Source organism: Nuphar pumila, chromosome 7 (assembly GCF_984573655.1).
Source record: "Nuphar pumila chromosome 7, dmNupPumi1.hap1.1, whole genome shotgun sequence".
In the NCBI taxonomy this organism is placed as follows: Eukaryota; Viridiplantae; Streptophyta; class Magnoliopsida; order Nymphaeales; family Nymphaeaceae; genus Nuphar; species Nuphar pumila.
Genome location: NC_143255.1, coordinates 103,408,039 through 103,423,431, shown reverse-complemented (window position 1 = coordinate 103,423,431; position 15,393 = coordinate 103,408,039). Strand labels below are relative to the sequence as shown.

The following is a 15,393-nucleotide window of genomic DNA, read 5'->3' as shown; positions in this document are numbered from 1 at the left end:
TCAGACCTGGGCCAGAACAGATCCGGATCTGTTTCAACCTAGGTTTGAATCAGACCTGTGTTAAAGCTGACCCAGATCAGAACTAGATCTGTGTCAAAGTCCAAACTATATATATATATATATATATCCGTGTCCCCGTACCCACATTTTTTGGAATTGCCGTGTCGTACCCTCTGTATGCTTATCCGTACCCGCACCTGCACTCGTACCCAGGTGACATAGATGAAGGGGGTAGATGTTAACCAGATCTCAAGTTGAACTGATCCAATTTGTAAACACCCAAACCATGTTTAGATCCACTCAATAACCAAACCCCGTAGACCTAACTTGATTATTTTATTGGACTTGTCACTTATCATTGTATGTTCAAGTGGAAGGTATTAGGTGTTAAAATGTACCTATTATATATATATATATACATATATATATATATATATACATATATATATATATATGTATATATATATACATATATATATATATATATATATATATATATATATATATATATATATATATATATATATATATATATATATATATATATATATTCTGTTTATTACATCAATACCCGATAGGGGTATTTTTGTAATTTCACAGTTGTTTTAGAAAACAACTATTTTTTCCTTTTTGATCAAATGTAATTTTTATTATTTATTTTTTTTCTTTTTATTATTTTTGAGGACCAAAAGGGGCTCCAACATAGAAGTCGTTGGAGCCCCCAACGGTCACAAATGTGACCGTTGGGGGCTCCCAACGACTCTATGGGAGCCCCCTTTTGGCTCTCCTTTTGAGGCCCTTTGGCCCTCCTTTTTCCTCCTCCTTCTCTTGTATAAATAGGGGTGATGCCCTTGTGTATTTTCATCTTGGAGAGCTCCTCTCTCTTTTCAATAAGAGGCTTTGTATATTGTTGCCTTCTTAAAGGCTTGTGCTTGTATTGTCCCTTCGTGGACTTGTGATATTTTCTCTTTTATTCATTGTTGTATGTGCTTGTATGCACTCTTTATATTTCCGCAATATCTCATTACATGGTATCAAAGCCACTCGATTCTTGAAGGAAAGGTGTGGTTCGTGTATCTCTTATTTTGGTGGACATCTTCTCACTTCTTGGCAACATCATGGAGACAAAGATTGATCTTTCTTTCAAACTCAATGGAAAGAACTATATGATGTGGGCATCGGCAATGGAGAATAATCTCAAAGGGAAGAAGCTTTGGGGTTATGTCATGGGGACCGTTCCGGAACCGAAGCTTATGCTCACAAAAATGAAAGAAGATCAAGAAAAAGCTCTTGAGGGAGATGCTCGTCTCAAGGCCATTGAAAATCATCAAAAGGAAGTAGAAGATTGGGAAAGCAATCACGCAAAAATCCTTGCGTGGTTTATGAACAATGTGGAGCTTAAGGTATGTGCTAATATAGCTAAATTTCGTCGAGCCAATGAGGCTTGGTCCTTTATGAGGGGTATGTATACCCAAAAGGATCTTGCAAGAGCATACTTCTTGCAAGAAAAAGTTAGAACCACCAAGCAAGGTGATTCTAGCATTCAAGACTACTATAGTGCCCTTAACCCACTATGGGATGAATTGGCTCTTTTAGAGCCAAAGTGGGTTTCTATGGAAGATGTTGATTTAAGACAAAAACAAATGGAACAAGAGCGATTGTTTCAATTTCTTTTTGGGCTACGCCCCGAATTTGAGCAAGTGAGATCCTCACTTCTCCATAGATCTATTTTTCCTCCTATTGAGGATGCTATTGCCGAAATCACTCAAGAGGAGACAAGGCTTGGCATGAGTAAGCATGTTGATGAAGTCCTTGCCGTATCCAAACCGGGTAACAATGTTAGAACCTATAAGCCTCCTCATTTTGGGAAACAAGGGAACTACAATGGAGGAAGAAAAATGATTGTTTGTCATTATTGCAATGAGCCGGGTCACATTAGACCCGTTTGTCCAAAGCTTATGGGAGCCTTCAAGCCTAAAGTAGTCTCTCTTGAAGAAACCACCTCCAAAGAAGATGAAGGCAAAAACAATGACATTAAAGAAACTCTTGGACAAATATCTATGGCTCTCCAACAAATGCTTAAAGTTTCTTCCTCCACATCGGGTGCGGCCATTGCTTCGACATCATCACCCGATATATGTTCTAAGTCTGGGATTTCTGATGATAAGAAGGTAGAGACTCCCGAGGTTATTAATGCCAAGTTACGGTTAGAAGATGGGGTTCTTCTGGAAGATCCTACACCGTACCGACAACTCATTGGGTCTCTTACATATTTAACCATCACCAGACCAGATATCACTCATGCGGTTCACTCAGTCAGTCAATTTCAGCATGCTCCTACAACCGTGCATATGAGTGCGGTTCTCCGAATCATTCGCTACATTCGGAATACCATCAATAAAGGGCTATTTCTATCCTCCTCTTCCCCTTTGAATCTTCTTGCTTATACTGATGCAGATTGGGGAGGTAATCCCAATGATCGAGTCTCAACTACTGGTTTTTGTGTCTTTTTAGGGGACTCATTGATTGCCTGGCGATGCAAGAAGCAGCAGAAAGTTTCACTCTCATCCACTGAAGCTGAGTACCAGGCAATGGCAACCACAACAATGGAACTTGTATGGCTTCGCAGTTTGCTTAAAGATATGGGAGTTGATATTACTGAAGCCTCCAAGCTGTGTTGCGACAATAAGAGTGCCATCTATATCGCAAGCAATCATACTTTTCATGAACGTACGAAGCATATCGAAATGGATTGCCACTATGTTCGTGACGAATTTTTACGAGGAACTATTGCTCTGCCATATGTCACTTCAGAATATCAGTTGGCAGACTTCTTCACCAAAGCTCTTCCAGCTCCTCGGTTCATGTTTCTTCTCGGCAAACTTTCCGTCCTTCCCCCGTAAAGTTTGAGGGGGGGTGTTAAAATGTACCTATTATATATATATATATACATATGTATATATATATATATATATTCTGTTTATTACATATGTATATATATATATATATAATAGGTACATTTTAACATTAGGTCCACTCCAGTTATAGTTGTCCTAATATGGGGCAAATTCAAGCACTCAGATACATACTGTAGAAAATAACTGACTAGAAGTGGTAATTTTATTAAGTCTTTAATTTTAGCATACAGAAAGATTAAAAAATTTCATAAGATGGTAACTTTTGACTATCATATTTTATGGGGTACTAAGTTTTCAAATGACATTATTATAGGGGCAAAGAATGCCCATTAGCTATGTATGACTATAATTATGAAAGAGAACCAATTTCTGTATCATCATTCCTGATCTATTAGTAGATGTTGCCAGCTTATTGCTATCGATTCTTATGGATTGCACTTCACTTGTACTTATAAAATATTGTCACATTTAGGCAAATCAGTACCGGTGTCTTGGATTTTAAAGTTTCACTTGTTAGTCTGCATTTGGCTGCAGGCAGCCTATATAATTAATGGCAACAGCAAAGTCATTATGAACATGTCTCAATTTGATCAAGCAGAGCTTTGGCGTTGCGTTCTGAAAGGTTTGTGTAATATATAACAGCTATGTATATTATTTTATCTCTAATTGCAAGCTTCCTTGTTCTCACCACACTTCATATCATTAGTGGTATCACATCCTGGAAATAGTTGTTTTCTGTGTTATCTTTGAAGGTGATAAAAAAGAAGTTCTTATTAAAATTTAATCTAGGTTATACAGAGTTGACCCTGTGGGTAATACATAACTTTTATGAAAATGGCAGTTAAGAGTTTCCCTGGTTATTTTTCATTATTTAAGTTAGTTCTCAATGTATTGCTGTGAGGAATGCATGGTCTTAGGGAATAGGAGTGTTCAAGTTGTATCACTTAGAACTTTTGCCATTGTAACAGGTGAAATGGAAGGCTATTACCAGGTTTCTTCCAAACTGAAGCTTGGGGCAGTTGGAGAATGGTGTAGAGTAAAAACAATTGCTAGCTCGGAAGAGCCTCAACAACCTTCTGGTGAAAGCATTGGAAGAAACCGTATAGGTACTGTCCCCTCTTAATAGTGAGTATTACATGTCTGGAAATTTATTCATATGGTGCATCTATTCTGTTCTTTTGCCTTGGCTGCATCATGTTTCTCGAAAACATTCTGTCATTTTTAACATGGCTAGAATCGCCTTAAGGCAGGCTTAGTGTCTGATATGAAAATTGTGAATGCATGACTAAGGTTTGTTTCAGAATGCTGTTAGACTTTTTTGTCTTTTGATTTAGACTTCCACCCAGACTTGATTATAATTACTTTAACAAATATCCATCACTACATATTTTCTTGAATCTTTGACATCCCTCTGTGCTATGACATCGCCTATTCATGTCAAATTTGAAGTCGTGTGGGTCTCAATAAAATTATGGCCTTGATGAAGATTGATGTCACAGCTTGTAACTTGCAAATTTGCACTGCACATATTCTCTTTTTGTTCTTAAACTCCTAACATCTTGACTCATGGTTTTCCAATTTGTAGTCTAGCTAATATTCTTTATACCCTTTGTCATATGGATACGGGTACGGAGGGTACAATGCGGCATTTTCAAAAAGTGAGGATACAGGGCATCAGGTGTGGCTCTCCATTAGGATCCATATTAGAAATTTGAAAACAAAAGCCCCTGAATAGATTTTTTTTTTAAAATGGCAAGGGGTTGAATGGAATTTTTGGCAAGAAGGGGAGGAATTTGAACTTTTTTTTAATAAAAAGGAGGGTGGGGGTATGAAAGGGGGGCTTTCGCACCCCCCTTTCTCTGGCAGATGTGGAGAAGATGAAGAGGAGCAGTTAGGAAGAAGATCTGGTACTCTCTCCCCATCTACTTTTTCTTCCTCTTCCTCTTTCTTCTTCTTCTTCCTTCTCTTCTTTCTTTTTCTTCTTCTTCCTTCTCCTTCTCTTTCTTCTTCTTCTTTGCTCTTCGACCCCAAGTCAAAAGTAAAAAAAGAAAAGAAAAATAAATGTTATTTGCGTCGGGTCAAGGTTGGACCAAACCCGATCCAGACCAGCACATACCCGTGCCGTGTCTGGTACCAGTACCCGTGTCGGGTCATGTCAACACTCGTACGACTGCTTGTTAGTCATGTCTATGTGACATAAATTATACCATGTGTGGAGAACATACGCCATGGGGCTGATAAAGTGTGTTTTGGGTCTGGATGTCATACCAGACCCAAGTCCACCTGAATAGCTTTTATGTACAACTTTGTATTGTTCTATTTCATTTCGGGTCCGGATATTATACCAGACCCAAACCCATATTGTACACTCAAAACATATTAATACACTCTTTAGGTCACAGCCGCAGCCCCTTTCTTCTTCTATTCCTCTTCTCTTTCTCAACGCAGGTTCCTGAGAAGATTCTAACATGGTATCAAAGCCAAGATCCATCTAGGATTGAAGAGGCTTTCGAAACGTGGAACCGACCAGAGGTTTGAGGTCTCCTCCGTCTCCTGCCTTTTACTCTTCTTTAATTTTTTTTCTCGTTCCTCCATCTCTTTTCTATCCTCTTGCTGGTGAATTCACGTTCCACGAGGGTTTGATATTCACATGAACTCTTGTTCACGCAGACCCTGAGTGTTGCAAAGGGGAAATTCTGCTAAAGTTGATTCACGTGAAGATGTGAATCGCTGAAGTTGATTCACTCGTTCACGTGAATTGACTCACTTTTTCACCCACGATTCATCCTTCCCTTTTTTCGCCTGGTATTTATAGATCTGGTACACCAGATCTGTTTTCCTTCTTGCGCAATCCTCTCTACGCATCTACTCTGCGTATTCAGATATGAGATATTAAGCCCTCCTTGCTGTTCGTATTTGCTGAGTGACAATAGTTTGTTTTTAATCTGATTCTCACCTTTTTCAAGTGTCCCATCTTGCAGTCCTCTCACTGTCACAATTGGTACCCACATTGTTTTTTATCTGAAAACACATTTAGTACATTTAGATTAATGTCTTGTTCAATGTGTGAAAAATTTTCATTACGTTAATCTCCAATCTTATAAAAGTGCAAGGGAAAACTTAGTTCTGATTCCTTTTAAACCAGACAATCTTTGATCGCCAGTTTTAAGGTTTACTCAGCCGCAAAAAAAAAAGGGCGATCAGCAAACCTTCCTGGCAGAAGACTGAGCACTTTGTGAACACTCTTGTTACCTTTCTTTTCTCCATGGATTCTTATTCTTCTCAATCGAGTCTCTCTTCAAGCTTTCTTAATCAACTCGTTTCCGAAAAGTTAAACACCTCAAACTTCTTGATTTGGAAGAGACAAATCATACCTTTTATAAGGAGCCAAGGTCTCTTAGGTCACCTGGATGGAACCACTCCAGTTCTCCTAGAATTTGTTACGAGAGAAGAGAAAGATGATAAGGGGGCAACTTCAATTGTATATGTCAAAAATGCAGAATATCTCAACTGGGAAAGGAAAAATCAATCAGTAGTTGCATACATCACTTCTACCTTGTCTCAAGAGGTTCTTGTTGCAATCCCCGACAATTGTACAACCCTGCAACTTTGGGAGACATTGGTTCAGACGTATTCATAAGTTTCACAGGCGAGGATGGTTTTTCTCAAGAGAGAATTTCAGCTACTAAGAAAAGATTCCATGACCATCATGGAATATCTCAACAAGATGAAGACTATCACAGACCAACTTGCAGTTATAGGATGCGCCGTGAGTAACAGTGATATGGTGCAACAAACTCTGAGTGGATTGGGACCCGACTATAATATGATTGTCACTTCACTATTATATCTGCCTGCCCTTCTTACCTTTGATGAGTTGCGAGCTAAATTGATTCAGTATAAAATGACTCTGAAGGGATTTTCTCAAGAAACACATGCTCATACAAATTTCCAAGAAGTTTTTGCCACAGGAGTGACTTATGGTCGAGGATGAGGGCGAGGGGGACAAGGGAGAAATGGACACGGAGGACGTGGATTGCTTCCCACTTCAAATATCTTGACTCATACTCAAGGAAAAAGGTCAATCCCCACTTGCTTCCTCTGCAACAAAAGGAGGCATATCAAGGCGAATTGTTGGCACAACTCTGAAAATAAAGAAAAGATTCTACAGACAGAACAGAAAGGAAAGCCCACTAATATCAGAGACAATGGAGAGATTAGAGATCTGTTAATATCTGCCCTGTCAGAATTGAAATTAAAACAGAATAATCAAGGCACATGGTTCGTCGACTCAGGGGCAGCAACTCACGTGACTGGTGATGCAGGTAAACTTTCTAAACCTATCCCTTATTTTGGCAAAAGTAACATTGTCACTAGAGATGGATCCTATCAACCTGTTTCTCATGTTGGAAAATCTGTCATTCCCATGTCACATTCTACTCTTGAACTTACTGATGTACTTCATGCTCTAAATATCAAGACAAATATTGTCTCTGTTTCCAAGCTTGTTGATGATAATCATGCTTCAGTCGAATTCACTCCCTTCTTTGTGCACGTCAAGGATCTTCACACGAGGGAAACATTCGCTGAAGGAAAGAGACGAGGCAATATGTATGTCTTTGAAGAAGCTCCATGTCATCCCGTCTGCCCTATTCATCTGGGTTCGAAGCCTTCATTAGAGTCGTGTTTCTTCTCTTCAGCAAATGTTTTTAGTATTTCTGAATGTAATAAGCCTTCCTTATGACATAGTCGATTAGAACATTGTGGGAGTCATTTTATTGAGAAACTTGTTTCTAATAATCTCTTTCCAAAAGAAAGTCTCAATGTGGATGAGAAAAGCCAGAAATGTTCCAGTTGTTCTTTATGCAAAAGTCATGTATTGCCTTTCCATTCTATTAATAAGAGAGCTTCAAAGCCTTTTGAGGTGATATGTTCTGATGTATGGGGACCTGCCCTAGGTGTCTCTGGATCTGAGAGCAGATACTACCTAATCTTTGTTGATAGCTATTCTCGATACACCTGGATATATTTCATAAAATATAAGTCAGAAGTTTTCCTTTTGTTTCAAAATTTTCTTTCCTTAGTAAAAAATCAATTCTCTGAGTCTATTCAATTCTTCCAATGTGATGGAGGTGGGGAGTTCTCATCTAGTGACTTTATTTCTTTTCTTCAAAATAATGGGATAGGAAGAAGGGTGTCCTGCCCACACACTCCTCAGCAAAATGGGATTGCTGAGCGAAAACACAAGCACATCGTTGAAAGTGCCATGAGTATACTTCATGATAGTAATCTTCCTATTAATCTATGGACATAAGCTTTTCATTCCGCCGTACATGTGATAAATAGATTGCCTATGGTTGTTCTAGAAAATAAGTCTCCTTATTACTGTCTTTTTGGAGCTCATCCTAGTTATCATGATTTGCGTGCTTTTGGATGTGTTTGTTATGTGCATATTGATCGGTCCCTAAGAAACAAGTTTCAGAACAAAGCTCAGAAGTGTAGATTTATGGGATATGCCGACGACTATAAAGGATATAGGTGTTACGATTCCGTCAATGGACGTATCAGAATTTCAAGAAATGTCATCTTTGATGAACACAATTTTGATCACAAAGCTGACACAATGGATATGTCCTCTACCATCACCGAAGTTTATTATCCTTGGCTGAATTCAGAACTTTTTGCTAGTTTCAATGAAGTTTGCCCTCCAGATTGTGGGCAGTAGGAAAAAGAAATGTCTAAGACTATTGGCATATCGGGATCACAAGATGGAGAAGAAATACCATCTGTACCGGGCAGATACAAGGGCATTTGCTATGCTAGACAGAGAACAACAACGCCAGATCTTTTAAATCACACCTCAACAGTTGCACCTACTTCCTCTCATACTCTTGAGGTCAGAAGATCCAATCGCATGCGACACCCTATTGATAGGTGGGTCAGCTATAACAATTTCTCTTTGGACTTTCAACTCTTCTTAACTGCTCTGAATAAGGAAGATGAACCTATCATATACTATTAGGCAACTACTTCCACTAAATGGGTAGAAGCCATGAATGATGAAATGCAAGCCTTACATGAATGTGGAACCTGGGAAATCGTTTCCAGACCACCTGACAAAAATGTTGTTGGATGCAAATGGGTCTACAAAATAAAGTATAAACCAGATGGAACCATTGAACGATACAAGGCGAGACTGGTTGCAAAAGGATTCACTCAAGAAGCAGGACAACACTATGATGAGACATTCAGTCCAGTGGTGAGAATGGGAACGATTCAAATTATTTTTTCCTTGACCATTGAGCATGGATGAAAGCTGAGTCAGCTTGATGTAAAAAATGCATTTTTGCATGGGGATTTGAAGGAGAAAGTCTATATGGAACAACCCCCTGGATATTAAGAGCAAAACTGTAAAATACATGTGTGCAGGCTAAGAAGAACTATCTATGGCCTAAAACAAGCATCTCGCTCTTGGTTTGACAGCTTCTCCCTTGAGATTCAAAAACATGGATTCTCACGCTCCCTAATGGATCACTCATTATTCATTTTTAGAAGTCAGAATGTGATCACTCTATTGTTAATTTATGTTGATGATATAGTTATCACAGGAAACTCTGAAGATCACATCAAAGAAGTAAAAAATCTATTAGGTCAAAGGTTCAAAATGAAAGATCTCAGAGCCCTACGCTATTTTCTTGGCGTAGAAGTTGATAGCCAGGCTCATGGCTTGACTCTCACTCAACACAAGTATAGGATAGATGTTCTCAGCAAGGCAGGTATGAAAGACTGCAAACCTTTAGCCACTTCAAGTGTGCTCCACCAAAAATTAAGTGTTCATGATGGAGACCTGTATGAAGACCTCACCAGGTACCGCAGTCTAATAGGAATGTTACAGTATCTCACATTTACTCGACCTGATATTGTTTATTAAGTCAATCAAGTGTCTCAATTCATGCATGCACCACGTACTGGACATATGGAGGCGGTTAAGAGGATACTCAGATATCTGAAAGAGACCATTGGAGATGGGTTGATATATTCTTCACAGTCGTCTGGCAAGAATATGTGTGAACTTATTGTATATTGTGATGCAGACTGGGCAGGAGATCCTGATGAGCGAAGGTCTACGTCAGGATATTGTGTTTTTATTGGGAGAAACTTAGTCTCTTGGAGTAGTAGAAAACAAAAAGCTGTTGCTAGATCAAGTACTGAAGCCGAGTATAGATCCATGGCTGTCGCTACTGCCGAAGTCACATGGGTCAGGCACTTACTAACTGAAGTGGGAGAAACGATCTCTCCGTCTACCTTGCTGTGTGACAATCAAAGTGCTCTCAATATGTCATTCAATCTAGTACACCACAGTCGCACTAAGCATATTGAGATCGACCAACATTTTGTGAAACAAAAGGTTGAAGAAAAAGAGATTGAGCCTGAATTTGTTAACACTGAAAGACAAGTTGCAAACATTTTTACCAAGGGCTTGACAAAAGATCGCTTTTGGACGCTTAAAGGCAAGTTGTTCATGGTTGAGAACCGTGATCAACTTGAAGGGGGGTGATAAAGTGTGTTTTGGGTCTGAATATCATACTAGACCCGAGTCCACTTAATAGCTTTTATGTACAACTTTGTATTGTTCTATTTCATTCCGGGTCTGGATATTATACCAGACCTGGACCCATATTGTACACTCTAAACATATTAATACACTCTTTAGGTCACAATTTCATTGATTGAAATCGTGACAGCCACAACCCTTTTCTTCTTCTATTCCTTTTATCTTTCTCAATGCAGGTTCCTGAGAAGATTCTAACATGGGCCTCTTTTTGTATAGGAGATGTCACCTTGTAATGAAACAAGAAGAGTACAGAAGAGTGCCTCTAAGGACTACAAGGACACATAAGAATGCACAAATACCAAGGGCCACTTATGGAGATACACAAACACAAGCCACTAGAGGGAAACAAAATATAAAGAATATATATTTTATTTATCACCAATATGCTTGAAAAACATGAAAGAAATAATGGGAGAGATCCCATATATATATAAGATTACAAAGGGGCAAGATGCTAGAAACTAAAAATAATAAAAAAAAGTTTTACAAAACTACCACCATTATAAATGTGAAATGACTAAAATGCCCCTAAGAGGCATAACCTATTACATGTATAATCTGAATATATATACATGCACAAAAGATGTATCATATGCACATCTCACATGTTAATACAAATATGAGTTTAAAAACATGTTCTTGATATAATCTAACCTTAAGCAATAATTTTCATCTAAATTGTAGTTACCACACATTGCCAAAAAAGCAATATAAATAATGTTTCATTTTAAAGAAAAGTTTGGATGGTTGAACCCAGGGATACCAGAAACTCTACTCGCATGTGGGAAACCCATTTCTTGGGAAACCATTTTCAAATCATGAACCCTGATGTTTGGTAGCTGATCATGGTGGAGAAGGTGGAAATGGGGTGGAATTGGAGAGAAGATGGGTTGGCTAGAGAGGAAGAGGGGGTTCGGCTGAAGGGGGGTCGACTAAGGTGGAGAGGGTGAGCTGATGGTGATGAGGGGGGAATTCTCACTAAGAAACCCTAATGTGCCTATCTCAAGCCTTGAAGGCAATAGCCAAATTCACTCTATAAAGAGAGGCCAAAGAGAAGTAATTCTCATTAAAAAAGTAGGATAATGCTAACATGCAAACCCTAGCATGGGTATATATAGACCCCATGCAGCCCAAAAGACAAATAACCCTCACTAATCCCATGTAACCCCATACACCCTCCATGGATCCTTGGATTCAAATACAAAGATGTGAGAGGCTATACAAGACCTGCCCCATACAAGAGACCCAAAAAGCAAAACACACCCAAGGAAAATGGTATGCTATCAATCTTGCCTTCTTTAGAATGTCCTTGTCCTAAGGATGGAACTTGGGGAACCTCTCCAAGAGCTGGTCCTCAATCTTCAAAGTGGCATCAGCTGGTTCAGACTCACTCCATTGGACAAGGATCTTGGTGGTGAGGTATCCATCAATGCGTCTTCGCCTCTTCTCTAGTACATGGTATGGAACCGGTTCAACGATCTTTCTCAAGTCATGCATTGTAGTAGATTCGGATGGGGGAGAGCTTATGTAAGGCTTAAGCCTTGAAACATGGACTATAAGATGCACCTTAGCGTCTGGAGGAAGTTGTAGCTTGTAAGCTACCTTGCTTATGCGCTCAATGATGAGGTATGGCCCATAGTACCTTGGGACCAACTTGTGATCAAAGGCCTACCTCACAATGACTTGGCGGTGGGGTGGAGGCCTCAATAGCACCTATTCTCTCACTTGGAACTCTCTATCATGCCGATGCTTATTATGTTGTTGCATTCAGTGTTGAGTGTGAAATTGTACATATATATATATATTTGATGTATACAGTTTTTCTTTTATTTGTTTTTTCTTTTTCTTTGTCTAGTTCATTTAGAACTAGATTTAGTTCTTTTTGAACTAGATCTTGACTAGTCAACACATTGTTGACTAGTCAAAAGAGTCGTTGGAGCAGTGTTGTGAAAAATATTGAGGCGTAGCAAGGCGCTCCACAAAAAACTGAGGCAAGGTGTAAAGTGTAGGCCTCAAAATATTTTTTTGAAAACTTTAAAAAAATTATAAAAAAATATCTAAAAATACAAATAAATAAAGAAATGCTTTATTGATGAAGTAACAACCAATAAGAAATAAAAATTCTCAAATAAGTACTAAAAAATATGAGATTAACATATAAAAGTAACTAATAAATTGATTACATAACTGGAAAACTATGGTCAAAAAGAGTTGTTGAGAGCTCCCAAGAGAGTCATTGAGAGCTCTCACCCAACGACTCTATGGTCAAAAAGACCATAGAGCCCTAATGGCTCCTCTAATTTACAAAAATAGAAAAATAAAAATAAAAATAAATAAAAAACAAAAAATGTTTCTAATAAATAATTTTATTATAAATAAAAAATGACTAAAATGCCCCTAAAGGGAATTTAACTATTACAAGATTAATATATATATATATATATATGTATGTATATATAAGTATATATATATACATGTATACATATATGGTAAAATAACTGAAAGTTTGTTAAGGAGAAAAATAAAGTGAGGTGCGGGAAGAGCTTTGGTGAAGAAATTCGCAAGCTGATATTCTGATGTGATATACGGCAACATAATTGTTTCTCTCAAATATTCATCTCTGACATAATAGCAATCCATCTCAATGTGTTTCGTACGCTCATGAAAGGTGTGATTGCTTGCAATATAAATTGCACTTTTGTTATCACAATACAACTTCAAAGAATAAGAGATGATTACGCCCACATCTTTGAGAAGACTTTGCAACCATACAAGTTCCATTATTGTTGTAGTCATTGCCTGATATTCAGCTTTGTTTGAGGACATGGATACCTTTTGCTGCTTCTTACATCTCCACGAAATTAGAGAAAAACACATAAAAAAATCTGTAGTTCGGATTCTATCATTGGGATTTCCTCCCCAATCAGCATCAATATAAGCAAATAAATCAAGAGAGAAAGAAGACGATAATAAAATCCCTTCAATGATGGTATTCTTGATGTATCTTATAATTCTTAACACAACACTCATATGAACAGTGGTCGGATAATGCTGAAACTAACTGACAAAATGAATTGCATGAGCTATATCCGATCAGGTGATGGATAAGTAAGTAGGTGCCTCGATCAACTGATGATAGGGTGTGTTAAAATATATGGATGTTATATATATATACATATATATTTATATATACATATCTCTTGTAATGCCCACTAAGGGCAATTTGGTTTTTTCATCATTTTGTAACTATTCATGTCCATTAGGGACATTTTTGTATTTTTATATTTTATATTTTATATTTTTTCTTTTCTTTTTTGGTTTGTTAAAGGGCTAAAAAGGGGATCCCTTTTTAGGTTTGTTAAGAGTCGTTGGGACCCTCTGCAATGGTCACAAATGTGATCGTCCCCTTGGCCCCTCTTGTGGTGCTATGTCACAGGGACTCGGCAAAGCAGGTGCTGCACCCGCGTCGACGCGACTCGACGCGGGTGCGGCACCGGGTGCGGTCAACGCACCTAGGGTCATTTTCATCCACATTTCAGACGTTAAAAAAAAACCCTGATGAAAAGGAGTGATTAGGGCAATTTTTTTTGCCCAAATCACTCCTCTTCTGTGCAACCCTCTCCTCCCGATGCCACCTTCGAAGCTCCTCCTCTCCCTAGTTGCAGGTACGTCCCTCTCGCTCTCTGCTTGTGTCGGCAAGGGAGGGGCCGAGACCCCCTGCGCCCTTTCTTGCTCTCGTTGGGTCGGCAGGGGAGGGGCCGAGCACCCCCCCTCCCCCCTGCGCCTTCTCTTTCTCTTGTTGGATCGGCAGGAGAGGGGCCGAGCCCCCACTGCTCCCTCTGATTTCGGCAGGGGAGGGGCCGAGCCCCCCCTCTCGCTCTCTTGTTGGGTCGGCAGGGGAGGGGCCGAGCCCCCTCCCTGCACCCTCGTCTTCTTCTTCTTCATGTTCAATCGACCGACAAGAGGGGGCGGGGGGAGCCCCCTGTCGTCGCCTCTTGTCGGCAGGGGGACTTCCCCCTGTCTCCCTCTTTGGTTCAATCAACAAGGGAGCAGAGCCCCTTGTCGTTGTTCTTTCACGTCAGGCAAGGCGGGGCAGAGCCCCCTGCCTGTGTCTTTTCTTCGACCGGTGGGCACGATGGGAGGACTGGGTCCCTTATCGTTGCCCTATGCTTGTTGGGTAGGGGAGGGTCGAGCCCTCCCTGTGTTCTGTTTCTGCTTGGCAAAGAGGGGCTCGTCCTCTGTCTTTGTTTTTTTTTGCAGGACGGAACAGAGTCGTTGCCGCTGTCCTTTTGCAGAGATGGCAGAGGACCGAGCCCCCTAGCCCTCTTTGTATATTCGGCAGGCAGGGGCGTAGCCCTCTGCCTCCCCCTTAGTGGCTTGCAGGGAAGGGCCTCGCCTCTTTGCTCTCTTGGCAGGCAGGGCGAAGCCTCCCTCGTTGTCTTCTTCAGGTAGGGGTGCAACCCCCTGCCTTCCTGTTTCTCGCTGACAGCAGGGGCTCGCAGCCTCTGCCTTTGCTTCTTGCGCTTATAGCAGGTGCGCAAGGGCACGATGCCCCTGCCTCTGCTTCCCTTACGTCAGGACGACGACAATGCCCCTGAACTTCTATTTTTGGTGTTAGCTTGCTAAGATCGTCACTTTTGCAGCTCGTACGACGGATCCCGCTCGCGTTTTGCGACCTGAGCCGTCCATCGCTTACACCTGCAGACACCAGCAAGCTTGCAACTCTCCAAGGTAAGGGAAGATTGCACGGAAGACTTGGACAATTGAATTAAGTTCAATTAACTAAAAAGGGATCATTTAATAAATATATATAGAAATATATATATTTATACGCTATGTCACATGGGTGCGGGTGCGGGT

At 39.9% G+C, this 15,393-nt stretch overlaps 1 protein-coding gene across 2 annotated transcripts in view; it reads left to right on the top strand.

Moving 5' to 3' along the window:
* LOC149832706 (autophagy protein 5-like) overlaps nt 1-15,393 on the top strand; it is a 73,420-nt gene that overhangs the window by 27,158 nt on the left and 30,869 nt on the right. For both annotated transcript variants that reach the window (XM_090014670.1, XM_090014671.1), the window contains 2 exons: nt 3,453-3,540; nt 3,887-4,024. In XM_090014670.1, the coding sequence (XP_089870796.1) occupies nt 3,453-3,540; nt 3,887-4,024 (226 nt within the window). The remainder of the gene's footprint in view (nt 1-3,452; nt 3,541-3,886; nt 4,025-15,393) is intronic.